At 37.3% G+C, this 19867-nt stretch overlaps 1 protein-coding gene across 2 annotated transcripts; it reads left to right on the forward strand.

The window, feature by feature from the left end:
- Positions 1 to 19767, forward strand: osbpl7 (oxysterol binding protein-like 7). Of its 2 annotated transcripts, none has more exons than XM_073815390.1 (22): positions 1 to 177; positions 2113 to 2341; positions 2651 to 2794; positions 3043 to 3096; positions 3183 to 3296; positions 3682 to 3824; positions 3972 to 4093; positions 4184 to 4302; positions 4378 to 4464; positions 7317 to 7461; positions 7813 to 7943; positions 8126 to 8218; positions 8409 to 8571; positions 8762 to 9048; positions 10587 to 10724; positions 10798 to 10861; positions 10955 to 11033; positions 11116 to 11260; positions 11897 to 12047; positions 12157 to 12283; positions 16217 to 16339; positions 16421 to 19767. In XM_073815390.1, exons 2-22 carry the CDS (start codon positions 2210 to 2212, stop codon positions 16527 to 16529), a joined length of 2670 nt encoding a protein of 889 aa, XP_073671491.1. In that variant the 5' UTR covers positions 1 to 177; positions 2113 to 2209; the 3' UTR covers positions 16530 to 19767. The 2 variants fall into 2 exon arrangements, with proteins under 2 accessions (XP_073671491.1, XP_065118587.2); XM_065262515.2 differs by having other exon boundaries at positions 3 to 177; positions 3682 to 3834; positions 3973 to 4093.
- The last annotated feature ends 100 nt before the right edge of the window (positions 19768 to 19867 follow it).

Consider the following 19867-nt stretch of genomic DNA (forward strand, 5'->3'; position numbering starts at 1 on the left):
ATAATATTCACTGTTGGTATACACATACAGACTTCATACTTGTATTTTGAAGTAAAGTGGAGGAACTGGTTGTTGTTGTCGAGTATTGTGACGCACAGATGTCTCAATGGCAGAGGGTGAAACTCAGACACTTGGAGAAGATGAAACGCATTATACACCATTCACAAGAAGTCGCAGGTGAGTGCATGAAATAGACAAATTATTTAGTTTTTAATAGATAAGTATGTCTGAATATGACCAAGATGTTTTTGTATATGATTTATGAAGTGAGGAAGACGTTGGCTTTTAGCAGTAAATGCAGTTTAATAGAGAACTTATTTGTGACAGTAGTTTTATGACAGTGAGTTTTACATCATTCAGAAATATTTCCCAGAAATGTTATGATTTTTTTGCGATTTGACGTAGTTGATTGAAACTAATAATTTGCGCCTACCACTAATATTTAACCATGTAGTGACTGCGATAAACAGACATTGTGTGATTTTTACATGATAAACTTTGTAGTAAAAGCATCTGCACCAAGATATTTGTCATTGAACTGTAGTAATAGAAATGGTAATCAATCTACCAAAAACATTATATATGTTTTTTTTTACCTGTCTAGGCTATACTGAAGAGCTATTCGAAACCCAGTGCTGCTAAAAAAAGGGACATTCAAAGCCAATTATCATAATGACATTTAGACTTAGCAGCAGAGACGGTTACCTGTGTTAGGTTATGAAGTCATGTTAAACAATTCAGAACTTATCTACTAATTTATTAATTTCCTAAAACTCCTGCTTAAATGTAATCTTAAATTATGCCTTTGGCCGATGCTTTCATCCACAGTGTCGTACGTGTCGATACATGTGTTCACTGAATTTAAACCCACAACTTTGGTGATGCAAGCACAATGCTTGACGGGTTGCGTTTCTGCTTATAGAAACTTAAGGTAGTTTTTTACTTAAATGAGAATTTTACTGTTATTATAATATTTTGTTCTCGTTTGCCTTGACTTACTTAAGAAGAATGGGCAGGTTTAGGCTTGTCAGCATCAAGACAACAGTTGTCTGGTTTCTATCACACCCTGCGGTGGCATTCCATTCAATTTATATCTTTAAAAAATGATTACTACAATCTGCCAAAAATGTAATTAGTGAGTAATTCAGGATGTACAGGTGTTTCCTTGATCAACACATCATAGTTTTAATATGATCTTTGGGAGTGAACTATATTATTTAGGTTTTTAGGAGCGTGGGATGCAGTACTGTATTTAAAGACTGTTGTCCATTATGTGGTTCTTTTATTTGTGTTAGTGTTCATAACAAAGAAATAAATGAATAGATTATATAGACAGGGTCACATATGGTTAAAATGTATTTAATTGTTGTTGCAATGCCTTCAAATGATGTACAATTAAGTTTTTTAAGTCCTAACATAACCCTTAAAAAGCATATCAACCCTTCTCTTAAAGGGACACTCCACTTTTTTTGAAAATATGCTCATTTTTCAGCTCCCCTAGAGTGAAACATTTGATTTTTACCATTTTGAAATCCATTCAGCCGATCTCCGGGTCTGGTGGTAGGCTACAACTTTTAGCATAGCTTAGCATAATCTATTGAATCTAATTAGACCATTAGCATTGCGCTAAAAAATGACCAAAGAATTTCTATTTTTCCGATTTAAAACTTGACTATTCTGTAGTTACTTTGTTTACTAAGACCAATGGAAAATTAAAAGTTGCGATTTTCTAGGCCAATATGGATAGGAACAATACTCTCATTGTATAGTACCATGGCTACAGGCACAATAATATTACGCAGTGCACAAAAATAGTCCTGTGCTTTTGAAAGTAATCAAGGGACTATTTTCAGACGCTGCTTGATATCATTAGTTTTAAATAGGACTAATATTGAAACTCTTTGATCATTTTTTAGCGCAATGCTAATGGTCTAATTAGATTTAATAGATTATGCTAAGCTATGCTAAAAGTGGTACCACCAGACCCAGAGATCGTCTGAATGGATTCCAAAATGGTAAAAATCCCTTTAAGTTTCTAGATGGTGTTTATACTTGTCTTACTAAAAGACTTTGCAATTTTGTGATCACTAATAATGTATTTCTGCTTTCTAGACATACTGTGCTCTAATAAACAATGAGAACAAGCCTCTAGCCGAGCTTTTCAAAACATAGAGCTCAATTAATAAGTGCACAATAGGAGATTGTGAAGATGGATTCCCATGGATATTCAGCGGACCACAACCAACCACAGATGAGCGGTGTGGAGAAAACTCCTGGCGGTTGGTATAAGCCGACTCACTCCAGAAGCAGCAGCACGGGATCATCACGTCACTCGCGTCTGGTTTGTAACCTCTTAATGTAAACAAAATACTTACTACCCTTTAAAACGGCAACAGATTTTTGGCACACCTAAATATTTTCCTTGAAGTTGGTTGGTGAGAAGTTAGCACTGGATGTTATTTCCTGGGGCATCTAAAACCAGTTGCTCCACATCTTGGTTGTGTAAAAGCCAATCCAACAAGTTCATTTGTTCTAAGAAGCTTAACAGTAACGTTTTGTTCAATGGGGATGTATCAAGTGCACACGTTGTGAATGGGAAACACCCTGTTTTACATATTTCTGTTTTTTCTGCCCCTTTGGTACTTTACAGAACATCAAACATTGGGAAGTAATGGACGACTTTCCGGCAGATATGAATCTCATCGCAGAGAGCCAAAAGGATTCAAATCCTCCAGGAATATGTGAAGGCTATCTGATGAAGAGGAGAAAGTGGCCTCTGAAAGGTTGGCATAAGGTATGAGGAATAGGGAGGAACAAGTGGATCTAAGACTTTTATCTAAAGTGACTTACAAAAGTAAGGAAAACAATGAAGTGATTAATTGTAAGAGGCTATTTGAGAAGTGCTATATACTGTAGTGTTTCAACTATTGATAGAGAAAGAAGTAGAGAAGAGCAATTTGTTTTTTTTTAATTTAAAATAGTAATATAGAGTAGTCTTTTTTTACTTAATTTGCCATACCAACAAGTCCTTCCTTCTTGCAGAGATACTTTGTCTTGGATAAAGGGATCCTTCGATATTCAAAAACCCAACATGATGTAAGTTTGCTAATCCTTTGTCTATCCATAACAACAGCATTTTGAATCCAGACACTTTCAACACACATGGATATTTTTTTCAACAGTTTTCCAAAGGAAAGATGCATGGTTCACTGGATGTCAGTCTGGCTGTGATGTCGGTAAACAAGAAAGCAGGACGAATAGATCTGGATGCTGGAGACAATCTTTATCACATGAAAGTATGTTTCTAAAATGTTATTGCTTCGCATTTTTATTCATAATGTAAGATTTAATTATTTACCAATTTATCGACACTGTCAGAAAAAAATGGTCCAAAATTGGTCCCTAGCCATAACTGGTGCGGTACTCCTTTGCACTGCACCTAAAGAGATAATATTAGTTTCTCAGAGGCACATATTGGTACTAAATAGTGCAAATTAGTACCTCATTGTTACAAAATGTACATATCTGTACTTAAATAATATATATCAGGACCTTTTTATATGGTAAGAGAGCTAGAGACCACATTTTAACATTTTTTTCTGTTTTCCTTTATAAATTATTATGCAATTATTTATTCAAATGACTGGTAACTAATGCTAATTTAATTAAACATTTCACTAGGCCAAAAGTCAGGAATTATATCATATATGGGTCACCAAGCTAAGTGCCCACAGGATGTATAAGAAGAATGAGGCCGCACATGTTCACAATGGCTACCTACAGGCCCTGACCCAAAGCCATTTATCCCAAAAAACTAGTGCCATGATGGCCATGGTGAGTAGATCATTTACAAATCACTCGTGTGCCATGCTGACTTCTGTTTAGAGTAAATATTGTTGATATTATAGCTTCTAAATGAACTATTTTTAATAATCAATCAATTGATGCTTTATATGTGCTTCTTAATGCCAGAGCACGTCTTCATCTTACTTGGGTGAAACTCAAAAATCAAATCTGCCAAATGTCAATCCTGCGGTTAATGGAAAGGTGGCAGCCTGGCTACAGACCCAAGAGCCTGACATCTGCAGCCAAGGTAGTGTAGTATTTCTTTTGTTTCAGCACAAGTGATGCATTTCAAAAGGACACAAATGAATATGTAGTCAGCCCATGTAATATGTTTTAGAGCTTAACCGCTGTCAGCTGGAAATGAATGAGCTTCATCGGCTGGTTCAGAAGCTGCTCGCTTATGAGTCTGTCAAAACAGTCAATAACGGAGACCTGCAAAGGATTATAAGCATGCAGGTAATGGGTCTGCTTATGATAAGCATTGCCGTAATGATTTGTGAATCAATATTAAAATACATGTTTGAATTACAGAATCTATCTCTTGACAAAACCAAGAAAAAGCCTGGCAAGATCTGGGGTCACTCTCGCACACTGTCTCGATTTGAAGCTTTTGGAACGGTGAGGATGCTCAGTTAAAGCTTTATTTGATATTACAGTTTTTCTTAGTCGCTTTAGAGCATTTCTCAAATCATTCCTAAAATTGCATAATAAGTGCATTTCTCAGAACAATTCGTATAAACAACATCCTGCAAAAGCTTGTAACTTCAAAATCCTTAGTTCATCTCTCAAAAGTAATTTTTAACAGTGAACATGTCAGTCCCTTCAAAATGGCAAATGTTTAGCCAAGTTGTCACCTTCACCTTTTTAAATTATATTTTAAAGTATAAATAAAAATTTCAAAATTAGAAAGGTTCACTTTACACTGTAGAAAAAGTCACATTTTCTGTAACTCAAAATTTGAAGATTCACTTGACAGCAATTTATCAATTCAGTTTACATTTACATGCTTTTACAGTGGGGAAAATAAGTATTTGACACATCAGCATTTTTATCAGTAAGGGGATTTCTAAGTGGGCTATTGACACAAAATTTCCACCAGATGTAGCCATCAAGCCAAATATTGAATTCATACAAAGAAATCAGAACATTTAAGTATACAAGTTGAGTCATAATAAATAAAGTGAAATGACACAGGGAATAAGTACTGAACACATGAAGAGAGTAAGGTGCAAAATGGCATAGAAAACCAGGAGATCACCTGAAATCTGTCAGTATTGAGAGAGAAACCTTGCCCCCATCAGTACTAATTGAAATCAGCTGCTTTAGTCCTAATTGATAGCCTATAAAGGCATCTCATTACCTAGGAGGCACACAGGAAAGACTTCATGATGGGTATAAGCATAGAACTCCCTCAAGATCTTCATAAACTATCATTGAATGGGGGAATGGTTATAGGTGCATTTCCAGAATGCTGAATGTTCCTGTGAGCACTGTGGAGGCCATTATTCGGAAATGGAAAGAGCATCACTTCACCATAAACTATCCACGATCAGGTGCTCCATGTAAGATTCCTGTCCGAGGAGTCCAAACAATAATCAGGAGAGTTCTCCAAGAGCCAAGAACCACTCGGGCAGAACTTCAGGAAGACCTTGCATCAGCAGGTACTGTTGTTTCAATGAGAACTATAAGCAATGTACTGAATCGCCATGGCATCCATGCACTCTCACCACACAAGACTCCATTGCTGAACAAAAAGCATGTTGAGGCTCAGTTAAATTTTGCGAAAAAGCATTTGGAGAAGCCTGTGGATTATTGGGAGACTATAGTATGGTCAGATGAAAGCAAAATAGAACTTTTTATACACACCATGTTTGGAGAAGAAATGGCACTGCCCACCACCCCAAGAACACCATACCAACAGTTAAGTTTGGGGGTGGAAGTATCTTGGTTTGGGGCTGCTTTTCAACAAGGGGTACTGGCAGGCTTCATATTATTGAAGGCAGGATGAATGTAGAAATGTACCGGGACATTCTGGATAAAAATCTGCTGCCATCTACCAGAAAGCTGAAAATGAAAAGAGGGTGGACATTTCAGCAAGACAATGATCCCAAACACAAGGCCAAGGAAACAATGAAGGGGTTTCAAAGAAAGAAAATCAAGTTGCTTGAATGGCCCAGTGAGAGAACTAAAGATCAAAGTTCATAAAAGAGGCCCAAGGAATTTAAAACCATTTGTGTGGAAAAATGGTCCAGAATCACTCCTGAGCAATGCAGACGACTGGTCTCTCCATACAAAAGGTGTCTAGAAGCTGTAATCACCACCAACGGCTTTTTAAATAGTATTAAATATGTGTTCAATACTTATTCCCTGTGTCATTTCACTTTATTTATTATGACTCAACTTATATACTTAAATGTTCTGATTTCTTTGTATGAATTCAACATATTTGGCTTGATGGCTACATCTGGTGGAAATTTTGTGTTAATAGCCCACTTAGAAATCCCCTTACTGATAAAAATGCTGATGTGTCAAATACTTATTTTCCCTACTGTATGTTGTGCACAACTAACTTGAAGATGTGGAGGCTGAAAAATGTTTGAAAAATTAATTTTGGATCTGAGAAATGCTTCAAAGCGACTGAGAAAAACTGTAAGATGATATTAATACAGGTAAAGCACTGTATTTTTTAACTTTGCCTTCATGGATTGCGCTCCTATTCAGATTATTCCATGTTTCCTCAAAGGTTTGGAAATCTAATGAACATGGACTTGATACAATATTCATGCCATCTCAATTATCTTTTTCCATTTCAGTTTACATGCATTGTGTAGTTATTTGTGTAGAGGATTTAAACCTATAGTTATTTAGTTAACTTCTTTTTTTATATTAAGCCATTTCGTGGGATTACTAAATCGGTAAGTTAACGTACTGCTGCTGACATCCTTATTTCTATTTACAATTACACATACTGCAAAAAAGCATAATAGTACAGAATGGCTTCTACCATGGCACTTTGATAATGCATGTACACTGTCAGAAAAATAGTCCCAAGCTGTCATTGGAGCGGTACTCTTTGAAAAGGTCCTAATATGTAGGAACATAATGTATACATTTTGTACCAATATGCACTCTTTGGTACCAATTTATGCACCTCTGAACTCTTTAGATACAAATATGTCCTATCCTAAGTGACAGATAGGGACCATTTTTTATCTTTTTTTCTGGCAGTTTATGCGTGTGCGTGTGTGTGTGTGTGTGTGTGTGTGTGTGTGTGTGTGTGTGTGTGTGTGTGTGTGTGTGTGTGTGTGTGTGTGTGTGTGTGTGTGTGTGTGTGTGTGTGTGTGTATGTATGTATGCACATGATAGCTTGTTACATGTTGTAGATATTTAGTGGAAGTTTGGGTCATTTCTACCTTGATCTTACTAAACCAATGTCTCTTCTCTCTTCTCTGCCCTTCCTTTCAATGCAGCTATCGTCAAGCCAACTAAACAGCTCTTCCCACCTGGGAGCCTCAGTGCCGTCTATCCCAGATTACGTCAGCACCCAGCTGACCCCAAAAAACTCACCAGATGTCAAGAAGCTCCATCAGGACATCTGCTTTATGTCCTTGAAAGGTCAGAAGCAATACAAGTAATGCATAAGTTATTTAATTGTTCACACTTGATAAATGCAAGGTTTACCACTGATTTGTAAAGTGAAGTGAAAGTGGCATGCTTGCCAAGTATGCAACGCATACTCGAAATGTGACCTCTGCATTTAACCCATCCCAGTGCGTGGTAAACACACACGCACTACAAGTCGTAAACACAGACGGAGCAGTTGGCAGCTATTTGGGTTAAGGCAGCGTGAGACTCAAACCAACAACTCTTGGGTTACAAGCCCGACTCTCTAACTACTAGGCTACGACTGCCCTGTAATGTGTGATTCTGAAATACATTAACCGTCAATGTTTGTTTCCCTCACAGTTCATGGGTCTCTGTGTTCCGCACATGAGTCTCTCGCTCAAGAGCGCCTGCGGCTGCAGGATGCCTGGTCCAGCAGAGAGCTCCACCAGACCACATCTGCCCAGATTAACAACCTCTGTAGCCTGGCTGAGGTAAAATGCCCATAATGCGGCACTTTCTACCTGTAATGTCGATAGCATGCATGCACTACATAGATTTAGTAGTACAGCTTATATTGTATCTGTTAGGTAGTACTCAATAAACACTCCTAGTTATACATACTGTGTTGTGCTTTAGATGTTTACTGCATAGATTTGTGTGTGTGTATCTTCAGTTAGATGTTAAAGCCCGCCACACCAAAATCCACAAATTGTCCGTGTCCTCCGAATCCTCTGAAGACTCCTACCGCACTGTGCTACAAAGGAAGGTGTGTCTCCTCCCACCCTAAACCTAGTCACCCTGTTCAATGTATTTATTTATCTCTCCATCTCCTCCCATTATGCCTGCATTCCTGTTTATAGGAGGACAGTTTCACTTACTTTATATGCCAAACTGGCTTCTCTGTACTGTCATACTCTCTGTCATATTATCTTAATCTCTTTCTTTACTTTACTCAGTTCGGTTCAGGCCGCAGTTCTTTACATGCACCTTCAGTGGCTGACTCCACAGCGGAGTATTTCGATGCATGTGATGAGCTTGTGGACGCAACCTCTTCGGAAATGTCAGACGAATCGGGTCTGAGTGATGGGTCCAGTAATTCAGAGCCCGATGAGGCTCAGGGTTAGTGAACACCTGCTTTTTGTTACTATAGTAAAAATTAAGAGATGGCCAAAAGTTAGTGGTTCACTGCACTTTCAGTTTAAATGAATAAATAGAAGAATAGTTCACTAGTTTGGCTATGGATATCTGCCTAATATTGGCCATATAGTGAAATTCATTAACATTTTTATTTTTTTAATAAATTCCACAGCAATAGCTTCACGGAAGTATCGTGCAAGTCTCTCGAGGGCGCCACATAAACTGAATATTGTTAAGGGCACCGGACATCGCACTACGCTGCCTGCCGTTTGCCCTGATAACAGTCACGTTGGCTTAATGACCATCCTGTACAACAACATTGGGAAGGACCTGTCCCGCGTCTCTATGCCAGCAGCTCTGAATGAACCTGTGTGCCTACTGCAGAGACTTTGTGAGGAACTGGAATACTCAGAGCTTCTGGACACAGCCAACCATACTGATGATCCCTATCACAGGATGGTAATAACGGCTTATATATGCTTTGACAGATATAATTAATGATAATTAATGATTAAATTGGAAGTATAGACATTTCAGTGGCAACAACATAAACAAACAGCTTTTGTGTCCCAATCTTAACTTCCCGGAAGCTCAGAAAACAAACAGTGCTATAGCACTAAAAGTGGTTCTTGGCTCGTAATCATAGAGGAACCATTTTTAGTGCTATATAGCACCTATGAAGAACCATACGGGGTCATATAGCCCCACTATAGCACCACATATGGTTCTACCCCGGTGCTACACAGGTACTTCATCAGTGCTATATAGCAGTTAAAATGGTTCCTCTATGATTACGAGCCAAGAACCACTTTTAGTGCTATTTAGCACCGTTTGTTTTTAGAATCAATAAAAATACAATCTCTCTAAAGTAGATTATTTCAGATAACAAGCAAAATAAATAACTAGTAACTTTAGTTTAAGCCATAGCTAAAGCGTATCGACCATTACAACCAGCTTTCGTCACTGTGTAAAATTAATGTATACAATATGAGCTACAGATTCTTAAATTCTTGCCTGACTGCCAAATCTGCACAGTGGTGATCTATGCTCGCAGTCTCCAGTCGTCTTTTGGAAACGGAAACCTTTTTGTTTTCCACAAGATATATTTGTTCCAGATGTAAGTTTACTCATTAGCCAAACCAATAAACAAGCACTGACCGGAAGTCAACTTCGGGCCAGGCGCGTTAATGTGACAACGCGTGTGTGCCTGATGAAACTGTATGTGTAACTGTAACTGTTTATATGTGTAAGTTAAAGTGACACTTTGAAAATATGCAAATTTTCCAGCTCCCCTAGAGTTAAACATTTGATTTTTACCTTTTTGGAATCTATTCAGCTGATCTCCGGGTCTGGCGCTACCACTTTTAGCATAGCTTAGCACAATCCTTTGAATCTGATTAGACCGTTAGCATTGCACAAAAAAAATTACCAAAGATTTAAAACTTTTTCTATTTAAAACTTGACTCTTCTGTAGTTACAGCATGTACTAAGACAGACAGAAAATTAAAAGTTGTGCTTTTCTATGCAGATATGGCTATACCATTAGCATCACGAGTTTGGATAGACTTGGCACAATGATATTACGCAGCAGCTGAAAATAGTCCCCTTAGTAACTTTCAATGGCAGGGGACTATTTTCGGGCAGTGGGTAATATCACTACGCCTGCTGCAGCCATGTTACAGCAGCAAAGTCCTTGATTATTACACCAGAATGAGAGTATAGTTCCTAGCCATACCTGCCTAGAAAATCACAACTTTTAATTTTCCATCTGTCGGTTAGTAACTACAGAAGAGTCAAGTCTTAAATCATTTGGTTATTTTTTAGCACGATGCTAATGGTCTAATCAGATTCAATGGATTGTGCTAAGCTATGCTAAAAGTGGAAGCGCCAGATCCAGATATCAGCTGAATGGATTCCAAAAACTGTAAAAATCTCAATTGGCTTTGGCATTTTCAGAAATAAATGTTATAGTTTATAAAAATGTTTTGTCTTTGTAGGTTTATATTGCTGCTTTTGCCATATCTGGCTACGCATCAGCCCAATACCGCAATCGCTACAAACCCTTTAATCCCGTCCTTGGAGAGACATTTGAGTGTATTAGAGAGGACAGAGGTTTCCGCTACATTAGTGAACAGGTAAGAGATCGTCTCCATTGATTCTCAGAGATGTCTGTTATGGAGTGGTGATTGACGCTGTTTGTTTCCACAGGTTTCACATCATCCACCTATATCTGCTTGTCACGCAGAATCGAGCAATTTCAACTTCTGGCAGGGTAAGATTTTTGCCCTAGTTACAGTCATGAGTAATGTAAACAGTTGAATTGAACAATCACATTCCATTGTGTTGACTTGTATGTTGTGGACAGACCAGAGATGGAAGAACAAGTTTTGGGGCAAGTCTTTGGAGATCATGCCAACTGGGATGGTGAATGTGACTCTAAAAAAGCAAGTATCTCGTGTCAATAGCGTTCCGCTGTTATTTGGAATGCTGGGCTAGGAATACTGACTGTCCTCTGATATACCTTAGGTATGGGGATCATTATGAATGGAACAAAGTGGTGACTTGCATCCATAATGTCCTTAGTCAGCAGCGATACCTTGAGCACTATGGCGAGGTCATCATCCGCAACCTGAATAGTTCAGTGTGCACCTGTAAGATCACATTTGTCAAGGTAGGTTTTGATTTACCGGTACCTAAAGCATACTGATGCAGTCTAAGTATAATTCATGTGTTTCCAAGGAAATGAACCAAGAACCTTGGCATTGCTTGTGTGGTTGCCCTTGGGCCTAATTGATAAAGCATTGTATTAGCAGTGTAATTCATGGGTTTGAACACAAATACTGATGAAAGAAATGTAAACATTAGACACTGTAAGTTGCTTTGAATAAATGCATCTGCCAAATGCATATATGTGACCCTGAACCACAAAACAACATAAGTTGCACGGGTATATTTGTAGCAATAGCCAACAATACATTGTATGGGTCAAAATAATTGTTGTTTTTCATGCAAATCATTAGGATATTAAATGAAGATCATGTTCCATGAAGATATTTTGTAAACTTCCTACTGCAAATATATATAAAAATGTATTTATTATTACTAATATGTGTTGCTAAGGACATCATTTGCATAGATTGTAGATTTCCAAATAGTTGTATCTCAGCCAAATATTTTCCTATCGTAAAAAAACATACACCATCAATTGTGTGGTCACATATGTAAATGTGAATGACAGTGAATGGCAGTGTTGCTTTACCAGTTAAGCACAGGTGTTCATAAATGCATGAAATCTTTGTCCTCCCAGTCTCGCTATTGGGGTTCAGATGGGTCCAAAAACCAAGTCCAGGGTGAAGTTCTTAATGAGACTGGTAATGTTGTCCATCGATTTGGTGGATTTTGGCATGAAGGAATCTTCTGTGACACCCTGCCCAACCCACAGTGTATCTGGAAGCCAAGTGAGTACAAAATAGCTAAAACATCCTTTTTGTTGGGCACATATAAGAGAATAAAAAAGTCTTGTTTTGTATTGCCAGATATTGTCAGAATCTCTGTGCTTTCTTGCAGATCCACAGCCTAAGGACTACCTCCTTTACTATGGCTTCTCTAGCTTTGCTATGGAGATGAATGAGCTGACCCCTGAGCTAAAGCCCCTGCTGCCCCCTACAGATACACGCTTGCGCCCTGACCAAAGGTAAGAACTTCCTAGTGGCAAGTGGTCTTAAGGAAGATTTAGTTTGGAGTCCGAAGCGAATTACAGTCATTGATGTAAATCCTTCCAAAATAAATATTCTGTGGCATTTTTCAAGAGAATTACAAAAAATTGTGTGGAGAGAGCATGCAGAAACATGTTGTACTATTTTTTTAAACAAATTTAGTATTATTCGCTTACCATTCTTTAAACTCTGCAGGGTGGGGGGAGTGCTGGATAATGACAAATATACTGTATGCATTGCATCGCTATGCACTTGTGAATAAGAGCCAAGTAAATTATCGCCTATATGGTAAAGTGACATTGTCACATTAACTTAAAGCAACACTATGTAGTTTTTTTTAACTTTAAATAATGTCTCTAAAATTATTTCAGTGATAGAACAACTTTTAACGTGACAAATTGTACTGTTGCTGCAACCTGAGCAACCTCCTAGCTGCTACAAGCACACTCTGAAAGTGGCGGTGGAGGGTAGGAAACACAGCCCTGCCCCTCCCCCTGCCTGCAGAAGAGTGTCTGATACCAGGCACTGTTGCGCTTTTCAACCACATGGGGGAGCTGTAAGTCATTTTTACATGGAAACTACATAGTGTTGCTTTAAGTCTTAGCCTCAGATGATATGGTCATCAAAAGTTTGTATAACTGTTTGATGCAAACTGTTAAAAAACTAGATATGACTTTGCTCAGTTTAGTGCTAATCTGATTGGCTATCTTTACACGGTTTAAAGCGCATGCAGGCTTTTAATGTGCTATGGTTGGAGTCGCTAAATATTTTTTGCAATTTTTTTGCTTATTTTATGTATTTTTATATTTCTGGCAAGTAAAGCACCATGAATTAATATTTCTACTGCAGTATATTATTGTAATATAATATAGGGGTGAGCGGGGCACAAACTAACATGGGGTTAATGGTAACACGGCTACTTTATATATTTATACAGGGATAAGCAATCTGTGCTTTTGGTCTCGAATGTGAATCCTGTGAATTTGTGAAAAGTTTTGATGTGTTTTTGTTAAGATTTTGAACAAAGAGTGTTTTGGAGTCATGTACAGTGGGGAAAATAAGTATTTGACACATCAGCATTTTTATCAGTAAGGGGATTTCTAAGTGGGCTAGTGATACAAAATTTCCATCAGATGTAGCCATCAAGTAGCCTAGAAATCTAGACGCACCCTAGCGGCCGCAAAATATATTTGCTGCCAGGGTTTAGTCTAGGCACTCACAATACACTTAACCGGTCCAAAAACCAAAATTTGGTCAGGCCAATCACATCGTGTGTAGCGTCTGTGGGGCGGGCTTAACATGATGACGACAGAGCTGCAACGGTTCCTACTTGAAAACAGAGAATGGCTGCTGCTGCTGGCGAACAGCTATCTTTTGAAGCGGCTTTGGCCGCGACTCTGGAGGACTTAGACTTATGTTTTTCTTTGAGAGAAGAGCAAATAAACCCTACTGAAGTCCTTTTTAAGCAAGAAAGATGTGTTTGGAGTTTTGCCGACTGGTTACGGTAACTACGTCACCTTCTTCGTTGCTCTGATTGGTCATAGCGCTATCCTATTGCGTGCAGAGGCATTTTGAGGGACAACCTTATATCCCGCCCCTTGCATTGAGCCGTTTGTGTGAAGAGTTGCCAGACCTTACATCTTGATGTAGGTCTGGCTAACCAGGCTAGCCATCAAGCCAAATATTCATAGAAAAAAATCAGAACATTTAAGTGTACAAGTTGAGTCATAATAAATAAAGTGAAATCACACAAGGAATAAGTATTGAACACACTTTATTTAATACTTTGAAGAAAAGCCTTTGTTGGTGATTACAGCTTCTAGATGCCTCTTGTGGAGAGACCAGTCGTCTGCATTGCTCAAGAAGGATTCTGGCCCATTTTTCCACAAAAATGGTCTTTAAATCTTGAAGGTTCCTTGTGCCTCTTTTATGAACTTTGATCTTCAGTTCTCCCCATTGATTTTCTATGGGATTTTCTAGGTGATTGACTGGACCATTCAAGCAACTTGATTTTCCTTCTTTGAAACCACTTCATTGTTTCCTTGGCCTTGTGTTTGTTCTTTCCCTTTCATTTTCAGCTTTCTGGTAGATGGCAGCAATTTTTTATCCAGAATGTCCCAGTACATTTCCCCATTCATCCTGCCCTCAATAATATGAAGTCTGCCAGTACCCCTTGCTGAAAAGCAGCCCCAAACCATGATGCTTCCACCCCCAAACTTAACTGTTGGTATGGTGTTCTTGGTGGGCAGTGTCATTTCTTCTCCAAACATGGTGTGTAGAATGACTGCCAAAAAGTTAAATTTTGCTTTCATCTGACCATACTACAGTCTCCCAATAATCCACAGGCTTCTCCAAATGCTCTTTCGCAAACTTAAACAGCAACAGAGTCTTTGCTTATAGTTTTCTTTGATTCCCCCATTCAACGATAAGATTACAAAAATCTTAAGAGAGATTCTTTGCTTTTACCCATCATTAAGTCTTTCCTGTGTGCCTCCTATAGGCTATCAATTAGGACTATAGCAGCTGATATCAATTGGTACTGATAGGGCAGGGTTTCTCTCTCAATACTGACACACTGTAAGAAATACTTTTACTCTGTTATTTATCTTAACTAGAGATGAGTTGTTATAACTACAGGTGAGTTGTTATAACTTATAAAATTAAGTTGACTTTTCTCAACTATATTTTATAAGTTGTCACAACTCATCTCTGTTGACATGACTTGTAAATCTGAGTTGTTTTAAAAAAAAAATGTAAGTCAGCAAAGTATTTTTTACAGTCCAGATTTTAGGTGATGATCTGTCTTTTTATGCCTTTTTGTTCTCTTCATGTTTTCAATACTTATTCCCTGTGTCATTTCACTTTATTTATTATGACTCAACTCGTGTAATTAAATGTTCTGATTTCTTTTTATGAATCCAATATTTGGCTTGATGGCTACATCTATAGGAAATTGTGTGTCAATAGCCCACTTAGAAATCCCCTTACTGATAAAAATGCTGATGTGTCAAATATTTATTTTCCCCACTGTAAGTACTAGATTTCTGACATTGGTTTGGAAGTCACCAAGTCCAACGTTATATTATTTTAATCAGTGTCATTTTCAAACATGTCACCAACTCCTAGTAACTGATAGCTGGGATTGAAAACATTTTGAAACATAGTGTTACAATTAATTATACGATGATAATGAAATGAAAACATTTTGAATCAAAATGAAAACTATTAATATAATATCAGGGAAAATAACTGACAATTATGATTTTTTGTCATACTTGTTTAACCCATTTTAATCTATTTATATTCATTGATGCATAATAGGGTTGGTTAGATGAAGGATCATGGATGGATAAATGTGTGAATATCTAGCTATTATAGGCTAATATAGAAACAAAATCCATCTTTAGAATATAGACAGAATTTTATTGAATTATTTGTGTTTAAACAAATTTTTCTAGCAGATGTTACCCTCTGTTTGTTGAAATGAACCCCACCCAAGTTGTAACGTTTGCACTCCTGTCACTTTCGGTGTAATTGTACGATAATGGTAGGTCCCACAAACAAACTTTTAATGTTCAATTGTAGCAGAAATGTGTGTTGATTATGTTAAAACATTTTTTAATCTAACTTAAGTATTTTTGGATGATAGAGCCAAAGCCAAAAAAGGTTACTTTGTGTCCCGCTCTCCCCTACTCCTGATAAACCTGCCCCTAAGCAACATAAAGATGAACTGTGACTGATCACTTCACAGATGTCACTTCATATCTATGGGCGGTTGTTGGTTAACTCACTTTTTAACCTTCGAGTCTGCTGGCAAGAGATTAATGAATGGGGATTATGAATTCCCAATATTTTTCTTTTATATATAAAAGATGAGGTCATTAAATATTTACTGTGTTTGGTAATCTTAGGTTACTTGAAGAAGGGAAAGTAGATGAAACAGATAAAAAGAAGGATGAGTTGGAAGAGAAGCAAAGAGAAAGGAGGAAAATTCTGGCCAAAAAAGGAGAGGACCACATTCCTCGCTTCTTCAGGTAAGTTAACATCAACACCATGCAAAGCAGAGCTGTATTTAACAAACAGACACAAATATTTCAATGCCCTCTGTCTTGCAGGAAAACCTTGGATGATGCTGGAAGGGAAGTATGGCTATACAATGGAACGTATTGGACGACCAGGAAGAATCCAGGATTTTCCCGCGTAAAGAACCTGGAATTGTGGTGAAGGTAGATTACTGCATACCGTGGACATCCATGCTTGCACATGATTAAAGAAAACCCATTGACAGCACAGATGAATTGCCCAGGAATTTTCATACAAAACTAATTCCACCAAGCAAGGATGGTGCTTTTGCCGACAGCAACAGGATGAATGCATTTTAAGACTTTTTATGATTTTGTGTCTCATGGTTGAGGACACAAACACTTTGACCTTGTCTTCCGTTTTGGATATAAGCCAGGACAACAAACTATAAGATGAATGACAGATGTATGTGGATATCTTTAGTTTTAACCAACTGTTGTGTAGGTCATTTCTATGGACCACACTAAATTGCTTTTCCATTCAGATAATGAGTTGTGTGACACTGGATAAAATCCTCGGGAATTTTCACAATGGAGTCTGGATTCAGAAAATGGATATTAATTATTTATTCAGAGGTGTTTTTAACTCATTTTTAAAACATGATTTAGGTTTGGTTAACTTTCTAAAGGACTATTATTTCTTCTGTTAGAGACATGGCTCAACCTGAGCAGGATTTAGTTGTAAATGGATTAATTCTAATTTGAGTCCTCAATGACTTACACTGAAGGAGAGGTGAAATGTGTCCTTTGCTCTGGTTGCACATCTATTTTGTTTCATACAGCAAGTGACATGTTTACTTTTTTTAGGCTGCCACATTGTTTATCGGCATTAAATTATTTAGTTAACAGTGTCAATTTCAAACAACGCTTCTGTACTCTTGGCCAAAACTTTACAAAACTCCTAGTGCACAAACATTTAAATCATTGCGTATAGGAATAATGTATAGGCAGTCGGTTGTTATCGGAGAAATAATCCCCGACAGCTGCAACGCTATCTCGCGAGAATTCATAACGTACATATTTTACGAGGTGGCTAATTCGTATCAATTCATTCGACCACATTCGTAAGTTTTGGTACGATTTGCCTCTGTGACGTTGGTGTTAGGGGCGGGGTTAGGTTTCGTCGTTGTTTTTTCATGAGAATCGTACGATTTTGCACAATTAAATTCGTATGAATTAGCCAACTCGTAAAATATGTTCGATTTTATCACACTGAAGGGGTTATTTCGTGATAACAACCGGCTGCCTCTGCATTATCCGCTTACACGGCTATTTACCTCAGAAGTAAGGTAAGGAAAATTAAATATTGATTTAAAATAGTTTATTTATTTTTAATGAATGCAGACCTTCCGCGAGGAAAACCTGTTTACTTTCGTTTTAACATAAGACAAGACGATAAAATGTCGTGATGGTTTAATCATTTGTAAATATTATTGTGTCATATGTGTTATTAAAATGCATATTTAATTTACATTTTTGTGTGATATTAAACTGTACCTGTTAAAATGATTTGCAGAATTAACGTTACCGTGTGTTATTAGTTTTGAGCGGTTGTTAGGAATAACAAACCTGCAAATGTCGCAACTAGCCAATCAGAATCAAGCATTCCAACGAGCCATGTAATAAAAGAGCAATTAAATATACGAAGGAAAAGAGAATTTCGTATAGTTTCTTTATTACATTTAGAATGAATCAAAAACATCATTTATTAATATATACAGTATGACAGCATTTGCTGTGTCTGAGGCTCAGTTTGCTTTTTGAGGAAATGCATCTTTGGCTCATTAAGAGCACCTCTTTAATAACATTTGTTGCTCAATCAGAAATACACAAATCTAATATCAGATGGTGCCATAGAGAACATACTATAAATAGTTTTCATAAAAGACCTGATATTGACACTCTTTGAAGATATGATGAGCATAATGTCCACCAGGGGTCAGCCAAAACAGAGATTGATTACTAATGACAACAATTCGTTCGAGTATTTTAAGTACACACCAACAGTAATAAAGGTTTCAGTGCAAGTGTAAAAAATAAAGAAAACGTACAGGAACATGAATTAAACACCTTTTTAAGTTAACATATAGAAACACTGTTTAATTGCACTTTAAAAGTCAAATTGTACTTCAATGTTTGTTAAATAAGAGAGTTTTTTGTCTTTTAGTCACATTGTTTACATTTATTTATTTAAAATCTGAATACTTAAAACCCATTAACAAAATATTTCTTATAAATTATTACAATACACAGAATACCAAAAATCCCAGTGTCTAAATTGACTGATGCCTTTTAACATGTTTGTGGGCTTAAATATTTTTTGGCACACCAATATCCGATAACTGGCCATGGCCTTTAAATTCAGCAATGACATTGTAAAATAATACAGTAATTGGCTTTACATCGAATTGCTTTGTTTCATTTGGTAAGCATCCCAATACATACATAAAGGACAGAGGCAGTTAGAGTCCGTTTGCTGACTTTTTAAAGTTGTGACCACAGAATATCAATGCCATGTTGGTTTTCGCAGTACGTTACAGTTTCTCGGAAACTTCTAGCAACACACGTTTTTGACAAAAGTAACATAATGCACTTTAGCAAATTCATCATTTCAATAAAAACACTTATGGAGAAAATGTAAGGTTTTAATACACTGTCAACAAAAAAGTTAAAAATATGTACTTTTTAGTTACTAATATGAACTCTTTAGTTACCAAGGTGTACTTTTTGGAAGGGTACTGCCCCAGTGACCGCATTTTTTTCTGAATGAAGGATATCAATGGGTTTAGCTTTAATATAATTTGAATGTGATGTGGAAGACACAGAAAAGTAAATGTACGATTGTGATGTTTGGCATAACCTCTGCAGTGCTGTTGTCACCCACTTATCTATCTGGGGTCGTTCTCACCTCTGAATGCCAGGCGTGCCTGATAGGCTCAGACTGAAGGATTATTCTTACATCGTGTTTTTGACGTCTATGTGTGGGCTGTCTGCATGTTATTCTGTTGATTGAATAAAGATGATGTATAGTCAGTTTGAAGCCCCTGCCAGGTGTCCATTTTTCCACCCTGTCTGTCTGCATGCTGTCATACGCAACGCCTCGAGGTGTGACGCTGTTGCTTTAAGTATGTCCTTGTTACAGGTCAGATCGAGATTCAGATTGATCAGATAAATCAAACTCACAAGGGTTAAAAGATTTGCCTAACACCTGAAAAGTAGCCAGTTTAACTTTTTTGAAATTACTCTGGAGATTGAAGAATAAATCGCTTTTTTTGCATTTTAAGTCCTTTTAATCTACTGTAGATAAATTGGAGTCATGGTATAAAAATCATTTGTATATGGTGGGATTTGTTAAACTGTTAAAAATTTGTTACATTTGTTACATTTGTAAAAAAAACAAAGCAAGCAGAATGTGCACCTGAGTCTGCACGCTGTCCTCTCTCACTTATTAACCTTTAACATTCTTTCAGTTTGTACTTC

The sequence above is a fragment of the Paramisgurnus dabryanus genome, chromosome 1 (genome assembly GCF_030506205.2).
Source record: "Paramisgurnus dabryanus chromosome 1, PD_genome_1.1, whole genome shotgun sequence".
Lineage (NCBI taxonomy): Eukaryota > Metazoa > Chordata > Actinopteri > Cypriniformes > Cobitidae > Paramisgurnus > Paramisgurnus dabryanus.